Source organism: Mustelus asterias, chromosome 13 (genome assembly GCF_964213995.1).
Source record: "Mustelus asterias chromosome 13, sMusAst1.hap1.1, whole genome shotgun sequence".
Classification (NCBI taxonomy): Eukaryota; Metazoa; Chordata; class Chondrichthyes; order Carcharhiniformes; family Triakidae; genus Mustelus; species Mustelus asterias.
This window is the reverse complement of record NC_135813.1, coordinates 80,484,599-80,496,839: the sequence shown is the minus strand read 5'-3', so window position 1 is coordinate 80,496,839 and position 12,241 is coordinate 80,484,599. Positions and strand designations below refer to the sequence as shown.

General features: G+C 44.1%; 1 protein-coding gene across 1 annotated transcript in view; it reads left to right on the top strand.

Moving 5' to 3' along the window:
- Nucleotides 1–12,241, top strand: part of dnah10 (dynein axonemal heavy chain 10) — a 268,946-nt gene that overhangs the window by 70,210 nt on the left and 186,495 nt on the right. The window contains exons 14-19 of the mRNA XM_078226101.1: nucleotides 1,703–1,856; nucleotides 3,333–3,462; nucleotides 4,151–4,302; nucleotides 7,644–7,808; nucleotides 7,922–8,129; nucleotides 10,741–10,897. Coding sequence (XP_078082227.1) covers nucleotides 1,703–1,856; nucleotides 3,333–3,462; nucleotides 4,151–4,302; nucleotides 7,644–7,808; nucleotides 7,922–8,129; nucleotides 10,741–10,897 — 966 coding nt within the window. The remainder of the gene's footprint in view (nucleotides 1–1,702; nucleotides 1,857–3,332; nucleotides 3,463–4,150; nucleotides 4,303–7,643; nucleotides 7,809–7,921; nucleotides 8,130–10,740; nucleotides 10,898–12,241) is intronic.

The window sequence follows — 12,241 nt, the reverse complement described above, 5'->3', positions numbered from 1 at the left end:
GTGTACTGAGATGCAGGCTGTTGGACTGGATGGGATTGAGGTTCATAAGGAGGAGATGTTAGCAATTCTGGAAAGGGTAAAAATAGATAAGTCCCCTGGGCCGGATGGGATTTATCCTAGGATTCTCTGGGAGGCTAGAGAGGAGATTGCAGAGCCTTTGGCTTTGATCTTTGTGTCGTCATTGTCTACAGGAACAGTGCCAGAAGACTGGAGGATAGCAAATGTTGTCCCCTTGTTCAAGAAGGGGAGTAGGGACAACCCTGGTAATTATAGACCGGTGAGCCTTACTTCTGTTGTGGGCAAAGTATTGGAAAGGATTATAAGAGATAGGATTTATAATCACCTAGAAAGGAATAATTTGATTAGGGATAGTCAGCACGGTTTTGTGAAGGGTAGGTCGTGCCTCACAAACCTTATTGAGTCCTTTGAGAAGGTGACCAAAGAGGTGGATGAGGATAAAGCGGTTGATGTGGTGTATATGGATTTCAGCAAAGCGTTTGATAAGGTTCCCCGTGGTGAGCTTTTGCAGAAAATACGGACACATGGGATTGAGGGTGATTTAGTGGTTTGGATCAGGAATTGGCTAGCTGTAAGAAAACAGAGGGTGGTGGTTGATGGGAAATATTCATCCTGGAGTTCAGTTACTAGTGGTGTACCGCAAGGATCTGTTTTGGGGCCACTGCTATTTGTCATTTTTATTAACGACCTGGATGAGGGCGTGGAAGGATGGATTAGTAAATTTGCGGATGACACTAAAGTCGGTGGAGTTGTAGACAGTGCGGAGGGAAGTGGCAGGTTACAGAGGGACATAGATAAGCTGCAGAGCTGGGCTGAGAGGTGGCAAATGGAGTTTAATGCGGAAAAGTGTGAGGTGATTCACTTTGGAAGGAGTAACAGGAATACAGAGTACTGGGCTAATGGTAAGATACTTGGTAGTGTGGATGAACAGGGGGATCTGGGTGTCCATGTGCATAGATCCCTGAAAGTTGGCACCCAGGTTGATAGGGTTGTTAAGAAGGCGTACGGTGTGTTAGCTTTTATTGGTAGAGGGATTGAGTTTCGGAGCCAGGAGGTCATGCTGCAACTGTACAAAACTCTGGTGCGGCCGCACTTGGAGTATTGCGTACAGTTCTGGTTGCCACATTATAGGAAAGATGTGGAAGTGTTGGAAAGGGTGCAGAGGAGATTTACTAGGATGTTGCCTGGTATGGTGGGAAAATCGTATGAGGAAAGGCTGAGGGGCTTGAGGTTGTTTTCGTTAGAGAGAAGAAGGTTAAGAGGTGACTTAATAGAGGCATACAAGATGATCAGAGGATTAGATAGGGTGGATAGTGAGAGCCTTTTTCCTTGGATGGTGATGGCTAGCATGAGGGGACATAGCTTTAAATTGAGGGGTGAGAGATATAGGACAGATGTTAGAGGTAGGTTCTTTACTCAGAGAGTAGTAAGGGCGTGGAATGCCCTGCCTGCCGCAGAAGTGGACTCGTCAACATTAAGAGCATTCAAATGGTTATTGGATAAACATATGGATGATATTGGAATAGTGTAGATTAGAGGGGCTTTAGATTGGTTTCACTGGTCGGCGCAACATCGAGGGCCGAAGGGCCTGTACTGCGCTGTAATGTTCTATGTTCTATGTTCTATATTTGGTTTGTGTTTGTAAAACAGCTGATATCTAACTGAGACTTCTGTTGCTCCACAGACCAAAGCAAAATATCTTGAAGTGGCAAAGAGGATGAAAGCGTATGAAGACAAGTTGTATGACCACTGGCAAAGCGAGACTAACATGAAACTGCACATTCTGTTAAAACAAAGTTTACTTAAAAAGATTAGTCCATCTTCTACTAGTTTGGGAGGTTCTGTTGCTGTTGAACTAGTAAGGATAGAATGTTATTTGCCTTGTTTTTAATAAGATTACTAGTTGAAACAAGTAAACATACAAAATATGTCCACACATTTTAAAAACTGATTGTGGGAACTGAGTACAGTGGGTTAACACAATTTGATTTGACCATTACTACTTTCGTTCAAATGAACCAGGTAATTGCATATCGGTCCTCCTTCTTCTTTAGAAGCAAGATGTAATGGTCCTAAGTTCCTATAGAATACAGCTCTCAGTGAAAGCCGAGCACTGAACTGAAATCTTTGTACTGGAGAGGTCTGTGCCTTTTGGGCATTGGGAATCTCACACTGCAGGTTACTCTTCCAAGGTTATCGCTAAGAATTATTGCTGGAACAGAGAAAAATAGATACATGTTGGGGATTGGATTTACAGGAAAATGCCACATTGAACCGACTTATGTAATTTGTGAGTGGGGAGGTTGTGGTGTAGTGTTATTGTCACTGGATTAGTAATCTAGTGTCCTGGGCTCAAAGCCCACTATGGCAAATTCAAATTCAATAAAAATCTGGAATCTCTAATGATGACTATGAAATCATTGTCATTTTTTTGTGAAAACCCATCTGGTTCACTAACATCCTCCCTTTAGGAAAGGAAATCTGCCATCCTTACCTGATCTGGCCTACATGTGACCACAGACCCACAACAATGGTGTTGACTCTGAAATGACCACTCAATTCAAGGGCAATTAGGATATTGGCCCAGCCAGCGATGCCCATATCCTGTGAAAGAATTAAACATTTCCTGCTCAGCTTAATTTAGCATCAAATAGAGAAACTTTATAATAGTAATTGTTTTCTTTTGTCATAAATGTGGAATTGATTCTGTCCCTAGTGACAGAGTCATTTGTAAATACTTCACATTCTCCCTGAGTAAGATCTTCCATTTTGAGGTCTTTAAGATAATAAATCCATGTTTGAATAGATGCAGAGAAGGTGTTTCCACTTCAATATAAGATAGTCACGAATAAATCCATCGGGAATTCAGGAGAAATGCCTTTACCCAAAAAGTGATAAGACGGCAAAACTTGCTACCACATGGAGTAGTTGAGGCGAATAACATCGGCATATTTAAGAAGAAGTTCGAAAAGGACATGAGGGGGGAAGGAAGAGAGAGTTATGCCAACAACATGAGATGAGGAGGGTTGGGAGGAGACTCAGATGAAGCATAAATATTTCATGGAACATTTGTGCTGAATGACCTTTCCCTGTGTTATAGCCTCGATGTAACATGACTGTTGTTCAATCCTATTTTGCTGCTTTGTTATCGCGGCCATATCATTCATATAAACAAATGATTCTCATGTGTAAAATAACATTGTAAAGTATCACTATTGTTATTCTGCATCTTTCAGTCTGCTGTTTTTCACTGTTAGATTTTGCTTTTCTAATACAGACTGTGTCTGCTCATGAGGACTGGTATGATATTAATTCCACATATGATGTGAACTTTGCCCCGGAACTGCAAGAAATTATCATGGAGTCCAAGTATATGGAGCAACTAGGATTTCAGATCCCGCAGCTAGCCAGAAATGTAGCTCTGCAAGATCAGAAATTTCTCCGGTATGATGTTAGTTGAAGAAAGGTTGATGTACAGATGGATAATGAAAATAAATAATTTGTTCATAGCCTCATTCCACTGACCAGCGACACCCTCCCCCCTCCCCGTCATCATTACCCTCAATCATGAGAACTGTTTGATCCACAGAAACCTCTGTGCACGCGCTCTGTGTCACTTGGTCATTGACTGATTATGAGGCAGTCAACATATTGGGATAGGAACGCCTTTCCACATACAGTGTGGTGTGTTTAGAGTTCAGTGTGAAGCAATATTATTTCATGTATTTCATACATGTACAGATCCAGAACATTTGAAATTGCTTTAGAGCCAATCAAGTACTGCTTCAAGTGTAGTCACACTAAGGCAAAATGTTTGAAGGGTAAATATCAACCAGCGTGCATCTTTGAAATATTGCCTTGGGATCAAGCCCTGACAGACCAGACTAGGCCTTAGTCTACGTCTGACAGTGCAACATTCCCTCAATAATGTATCACACTGGATTATTTGTCTAGATTTAGTGCTCAGGTCTTTGGATTAGGGATTGAACACACAACTTTTGACTTGGAGACAACTGAACCTATTTGATTCTAGTTTGGAGTGGGGAAGATGGGTAATCTTGAGTACAGCGTGCTATTCACTTTCTATGGTGCTGGAATGATGCAAAATATGCTTTATCACTTGGCTCTTTAGGTACACCACTGGACTAAAGAACATGCTAAATCGATATGAAAAACTGATGGATTCCCTAAGCTCAGCAGAAACTAAACTCATGACAGAACATATCCGTGAGCTTCAGCGAGTTATTCGATCAGGTTATAGAAGACTAAACTGGAATTCATTGGGTAATCATATCACTAATTTTATGCTCTTCCTATCAGTGTCTGGATAGTCTGGTAGCAGTTGCAATTGTCAGTCATCTCTTTCTAAATGATTTCCAGTAGGAAAGTATATGTTATAATAACCATTAAATTTCAGAACTCAGAACTTCTGAAATAACATATATTAGAGTTTAGATTATTTGACATTATTGCCATTGCTTGCATTCTTGATTATCCAAAAGAGTACTGGTGGGAGTTGAGCCAACATTTGAGTACAAAAGACAATGCTGAAGTTTACACCTTCAGCTAGATCTCCAAACTACGGCCCGCGGGCCACATCCGGCTGGAAGTTTGGAGACCGCTGAGCTAGATGATCCATCTCGATCTCCAAAGATCCTCAGCATCACAGATGCCAGTCTTCAGCTAATTCGATTCACCCGACATGATAAGACAACATGGCTGAAGACACTGGATATTGCAAAGGCAATGGGCCCCAGCAACATCTTGTAGTGCGAAATAAGAATATGGAGAGAGAAACAGAGTTAACGGTCAGAATTTTCTATTTATGAGACTAAGTCTGGTGGTTTCTGCAGCGTCCATCCCTCTGACCAGAATAGTGGGAACTCGCATCCGATTGTGCTCTCGGAAGCTCACTAGTTATGCACATGTGAGTATTGGCCTGAATCACCCGGCAGGTCAGGATCTGCCTGCCATCAGCCGGCAGGATTGAAGGTCCAGGCACCATATTTAAATGCCAGTCCAACACATTCATCATGCTCTCTCCAGTGCACTTGTCTTCAGGACGCTTGCAGAGATGTCTTCCAGCCACCAGAAAAAAGCTGAAAGCCTCAAGTAGAAGGCAGCATCCCGCTTCACCCACCGGGTCCTTGAAGCCTTGATCAGAGGAATGCAGACGCACTGACATGTCCTGTACCCCAGGAATGGCTCGAGGAAGCACAGAAACCTCATTTCTCTGGCCTGGGAGGCCATTGCCCAGGAGGTGTATGTAGCTGGCAACTCTGCCCAAAGCACAGTTCAGTGCAGCTTTATCCCTGCTTCCGTTCTTGAATAATGAAATCACATTCGCTGTTCTCCAGTCCTCTGGCATCTCTCCTGCGGCCAGAGAGGATGTCATCTGGGCCTGGGGATTTATCCAGTTTTAAGCCCGCTAAAACTACTTATTCATCCACGTGTTGCATGTGGACTGAGAGATGTGGGACAGGCCTCCTGTTGATTCCTGGAAAGACCCAGAGTCACTGGCAGGGGATGACCTCCAGATGAAATCAGGCCTTCACGAAGAATGTGGCAAATGTGATCTACCAGAGCTCAGGACAAGTGCAGAGGTGTTGTTCTCCAGCCTCTCTCAACAATACTGGATCCCTTCATTGTTATGGTGGACCTTCCTATGTCTGTATGTGTCCCATTCAGTCAGATATGTGATATCCTTTTGACCCCCTTGTTTGTCAGCATTTCATGGACCCTTGTTGGAGTCCAGCTTCCCACCCCTCCCCTCAGCATTCCATTGTTCCTCAGCCTCATCCCCCTCCGTGGCTTTCTGCCTTCCATTGTAACTCCTTGCCCCCCTTACCCCTTCCCATACCCCCCACTACCCCAGAGCTTTTCATCCTCATTGCCCCCCCACTTGTGTTTGTCCTCTACCCACACAGCCCCCACAAAACCCTCCTTTCCTGTTGCTTCCCACCCTCCCTCAGACCTGCATCCAGTTGCAGTGCGCATTTGTGAAGGTGGAGTTGTGTCTGGGGGGTACTGAAATACAGTGGTGTCCCTGTGATAACAGTATCAGCCAGCGGGAGCAGAGGACCCCTGCACTCCCCAACACTGGGCACAGAGCTGGTCAGCGTCTGAAAGTGGAGGCTGCATGAATACTGCAGGATAGGGGTGTCCCTGTGGACAATTTCAGAAAAAAGGCAGCAGCAGACCAACCTATACCCTACACCAGTGTGGCATTGAACACAGTGAGAGTAGTAAAGGGCCATGCACTCACCTCAAAGTCACGAGGAGCTGAGGTCCGACTTGGTCCAAATGGATTTGAGACCGATGGCATGATGCAAGATTGGAAGGCGTGAGGAGATTTCGGCGAGTATCCGATTTAACGAGCATTCGTGAGACATAAATGAATTTGTGAGCAGCACTCGGCAGTGGGACAACTGATCTGTCATTAACCCAGCATCGGGAGAACTACTGACTGTTTTTACACTGGCAGCTTTCTCCCTTCTTGAGTGCTGCGGGATTCTCCACTTCTACCTACCACAGATCCCACCGCCAAGGAGGTGGGAAAATTCTGCCCACGTTTCAAGTCAAATGTGACTCCAGAGTTCTGAGGAAGAATCATATTTGCTCAAAGGATTGACCCTGCTTTTCTCTCCACAGATGCTGCCTGACCTGCTGAGTATTCCCAACACTTCCTGTTACCATTTCAGATTTCCAGCAGCTGCAGTGTTTTGTTTTTATTCCAGCTATGATAGCAGTAGTCTTGGACCAGTGATCCAGAGAAGACGAGCTCAAATCCCACCACGGCAGAATTTGAGTTTTATTTGGATTGTTGTCAAAGCCCAATTAGTTCATTAATGCTCTGTGGGGATGGAAGCCTGTTTTCCTTTCCCGTCCTGGATGTATAGGTTATTCAACTCCCACACCAACGCGCTTCTCCTTTACTAGGCCTCGAGGTGGTGTAGCAAGACACCGTTACAGACAATTCAAGAACGTTGCCCATTGCTATGTTCTCAGGGCAATCAGGGATGGGTAATAAATTCCTTGCCAGTAAAAGCCCCCATGCTAAAAATGAATACATTTGTAAAACATGCTGGAAGTCAGGATGAAGTGGGGTCGGCAATGTTTCCTCCAAGTCAGACTGCCATTGTGCTCCCATGGTATCTGTTGCTCAGTGCAAATGAAAATTGTCATGAAGAGCATTGTTGCCCCACATGGGTTTATAAATCATAAATGATTTGATTTGATTTGATTTATTATTGTCAGATGTATTAACATACAGTGAAAAGTATTGTTTCTTGCGCGCTATCCAGACAAAACCTACCGTTCATGGAGAAGGAAAGGAGAGAGTGCAGAATGTAGTGTTACAGTCATAGCTAGGGTGTAGAGAAAGATTAACTTAGTGCGAGGTAGGTCCATTCAAAAGTCTGACAGCAGCAGGTAAGAAGCTGTTCTTGAGTCGGTTGGTACGTGATACCCACAAATGATATAACTAATAATACAATGGCTGCTGCTGTTGAAAATAATTTAATGTAAGATGAGACTTGGAGGAAAAAAGATGCTTTTTTTCATGAATGTGTGATTTTTTCAGGTAGTGTGATTAAAGCAGAAAGTTTGATTGTCTTTTATGATAGGTATTAACGATTACCTTGGCCGCTGTGAGCAAGCCATTGGGAAATTTGAATCTCTTGTAAACCAAATCCACAAAAATGTCAGAGACATTGCAACTAAACTTGCAGCAATAGAATCGGCAGATCTCTTTAAAAGGCCACCACCCGTATCAAAGGAGGATCTTGCAGGTATTGTCGAATTATTTCAGATTTTGGAAAGCAGTGAAGAAAGCCATTGTGTGATACAGCAGAGGTGTAAATTTGCCACGAACCAACTGAAACGTTCTGCTTGCTTTTGTAAGGTGTAAAGGAGTTTTACGAGTTTGTAGAGCAGGAGCGAACAAAGGATATTTTGAATTTAGTCAGTAAGTATAAAGCAATTGGACCACTGCTGACAAAAATGGAAGGTCTTGTTTTCCACACTAATACTGGGAAGGCTTCAAAGATGGCTCTCTACTACAAATTCTGGGAGCACAGAGTTTACGACTGTCTCATCAAAATGATTTTGAAGTAAGTATAATTTTGTTTTTGGAATGGAGCTGAAGGTAAATGATGTGAGGCTGCACTCCTGAGTGCAGACACTCTTGACAGAGCAGAGAACTGGGCACAGTGGGTGGTCCACTCTGTCCCTCTCCTCTGTCACTTAAATTTCATCACTGCAAAATGTACCTAAATTTAAAGTTTATTTATTAGTGTCACAAGTAGGCTGACATTAACACTGCAATGAAGTTACTGTGAAAATCCCCTAGTCACCACACTCCGGCACCTGTTCGGGTACACTGAGGGAGAATTTAGCATGGCCAATGCACCTAACCAGCACGTCTTTCGAATTGTGGGTGGAAACCGGAGCACCCGGAGTAAACCCATGCAGACACGGGGAGAACATGCAGACTCTGCACAGACAATAACCTAAGCCGGGAATCAAATCTGGGTCCCTGCCGCTGTGAGGCAGCAGTGCTAGCCACCGTGCCGCCCACACTTAATGTGTATATTCTATTAAATTGCAATTTTATTCCTCTTTCTCTGGTCTGTAGGTTGAGCACCATCTATGGTTGATGGGGGTGTGGGTGATCTGTTACTAGTATACTAATTATAGTTTCTGCCATAATATTAAGGGAAAGGTAACATAGTCATTGGTTACTAGATTAATGACCCAGAGACCTGAACTAAATGTTCACAGACGCATGTTCAAACCTCACCATGGCAGCTGAGGAATTTAAATTAAATAAATCTATAATGAAATGTCTCAGCAACAGTGCTTATGAAACTACTGGATTGTCACTTAGCTCCAACCTGCCAAAGTCTCTTCACCATTTATAAGGCACTTTGCCAGGACTATGATGGAATATTCTCTATGTGCTTAGATAAGTGTAACTCCAAAAAGACTCAAGAAGCTTGATCAGAATCTTATCCAGAATATATCAGCCTGCTTGACTGGCACCTCATCCACACTTTAAACATTAATTCCACCTCCCATCAATGCACAATGACTGCAGTATGTACCCTCTGTGTGCAAGATGCATTGTGGCAACTTCCAAAGGAATTTTCCGGCCCTTCCTGCTGGCGGGATTTTTACAGCAGCGGGACCATAAGATCCCACCGCCAGCCAATGGAAACATGCCGCAAGAGTGCGCAGAAAATCCCACCCTAGGCCCCTGCCACCTGGAAGGACAAGGGCAGCAGTCACATGTGAACACCACCACCTTCAGGTGCCCTCCAAGTTACACACCACCCTGATTATACTGTCATTCCTTCATTAGCACTGATTCAAAATCCTTGAACTTCATTCCTAACACCGTGGATATCCCTATCCCATATGGACTGCAGTGGTTCAAGAAAGTTGCTCATCACCACCTTTTCAAGGGCAATTAGGGATGAATAATAAACACTGGCCTAAGCACTGACTGCTAAATCCCACAGATGAATCACTCCCTAACTCCAGCGTGGGAGCAGCAGCTGTGCAAGGACTGCTGCAGTTCAACAGGTCATCACCCATAACCTCTCAGGGTAACTAGGAATGGTGAATAAAAATGTAACTTTATTAGTGTTGCCTATATTCTGAGAACAAATGAAAAGTTAGGTTTAACCTGTATAAGGGCATGATTTGGATGAGAATATAGGGGGCATGGTTAGTAAGTTTGCAGATGACACCAAGATTGGTGGCATTGTGGACAGTGAAGAAAGTTATCTCCGATTGCAACGGGATCTTGATCAATTGGGCCAGTGGGCTGACGAATGGCAGATGGAGTTTTGTTTAGACAAATGCGAGGTGATTCATTTTGGTAGATCGAACCAGGGCAGGACTTACTCAGTTAATGGTTGGGCATTGGGGAGAGTTACAGAACAAAGAGATCTAGGGGTACGTGTTCATAGCTCCTTGAAAGTGGAGTCACACGTGGACAGAGTGGTGAAGAAGACATTCAGCATGCTTGGTTTCATCGGTCAGAACATTGAATACATGAGCTGGGACGTCTTGTTAAAGTTGTACAAGACATTGGTAAGGCCACACTTGGAACACTGTGTGCAGTTCTGGCCACTATTATAGAAAGGATATTATTAAACTAGAAAGAGTGCAGAAAAGATTTACTAGGATGCTACCGGGACTTGATGGATTGAGTTATAAGGAGAGGCTGGGTAGACTGGGACTTTTTTCTCTGGAGCGTAGGAGGCTGAGAGGTGACCTTATAGAGGTCTATAAAATAATGAGGGGCATAGATCAGGTAGATAGTCAATATCTTTTCCAAAAGCAGGGGAGTCTAAAACTAGACGCCATAGGTTTAAAGTGAGAGGGGAGATACACAAAAGTGTCCAGAGGGGCAATATTTTTCACACAGAGGGTGGTGAGTGTCTGGAACAAGCTGCCATAGGTAGTAGTAGAGGCGGGTACAATTTTGGTTTTTAAAAAGCATTTAGATAGTTACATGGGTACGATGGGAATAGAGGGATATGGGCCAAATGCGGGCAATTGGGATTAGCTTAGGGGTTTAAAAAAAAAGGGCGGCATGGACAAGTTGGGCCGAAGGGCCTGTTTCCATGCTGTAAACCTCTTTGACTCTATTGTAGACGTTTTATTACATTTGCTCATGCTAGATCTAAAAACGTATTATATTTTTCTCCACAGAAATCTTCAGCAGATTAATTTTTCCATTCTTGGAATCAACCCCCTATTCCAAGTTGAAGTCCACCTCTCTGCCCCCGAGATTGTCTTGAAACCCACTGCCTCTGAAGTTTATCAGTTGACTCTTCAGAATATAAAAGACTGTGTGGAAACAACTAAGGTTAGTTAAAATTATTTACAGAATTATATGCAGTTTATTATTTCTAAGAATTGACTGTTATTTAATAGAGTCAGATAGTGCAAAAAAGGCTCATCGAGTCTGCACTGACTATCTACCACTAATGGACTGTGTTATTTTTTGGGTGCATTCCAGATACTTCTACTTGAGTCGAACACAATGGTCCAGGTCTCATACTCTATAAACTGGACTCCCTTTAATGTGGAGTTGTCTGGGATAGTGGACTAGAGTGAACAGTACCTTTTGCTAAGGTAGATGTACAGAGATAATGTGGGATATCACTATGATTGGCAACAACTTCTCTGACAGACCGTATGTGGGCTGTGGATACAGTTAAACTGGAGCAACAGACACACCCACTTCGTTCCTTTCTGCATTTGGCTGACTGCAACTATAATTTGCAAAAACACATATGGGTCTTCTTTAAATGTGCAAATAGGGCTGGCTCTCAGGACGATATCTGCACTTAATCTGCTAATTTAACCTGAGGCCTGATTGGGAAGAGGCAGAGTGATCTGCCAATTGGAAGGAGAGAGATCTGCTGGAAACGGGATCCATCAGTGCAAGGGGCTCAGCAAGGGAAGTTTTTGGGTTTTAGTTTCATCTTAGTTGGTGTTCGTGGAGGGGAAGGAAGGGGAGTGGGGGGCAATTCTTCTGTGTGTATGGGCTCACCACTCTGGAGGCTGCAGCGTCAGGGTCCTTGTGGACAACCTGCAGATTGTAAATCACATGACACAATTTGTAAGACTGGAAGCATGAAAAGATGCATAAAACCCAATTGCTCTGAACCTCAAAGTTCTCTTTACACGGGATAAGTTGAGGCATAACAGGAGAGAGAGAGAGAAGATGAGAGGAGGCTGGCCTAACCTCAAGAACTTTACTGAGTTTGAGGAATGGGCCGCCCAGCAGACAGGAGAGGAACCAGACCGAGACTGTGGAGTTGGAGAGGACTGTGGACGGCATGTCATATAGAAACCTAAGGGTCATGCACTCCTCCATGTTGGAGGCAGCTTGTGCAGTGACTCCGCTCTTCTCTCCTCTATCAGGTGCCAGCAGGAAGAGAGCGAGGGAACAAGAAGAAAGCCTGTCCAGCAGTTCCTCCATTGGCTACATGAGACAGGGACTAGGCACCTCGACCTCTCCCCCAGGCACCCTTTCTCCTCGAGGAGTCAGGCAGGGGTCCTTGGGCACCCAAAGGGAGGAGGAGCAGCTGATGGGCACGCCTAGGGCTCCCACTCAGGAATCTGAGGGTCACCCAAGACAACAGGGCAGACTGGCTAGCAGATGTCCTCCACCCCTGCAGCAGATGTTGGAGAAACAACTAGA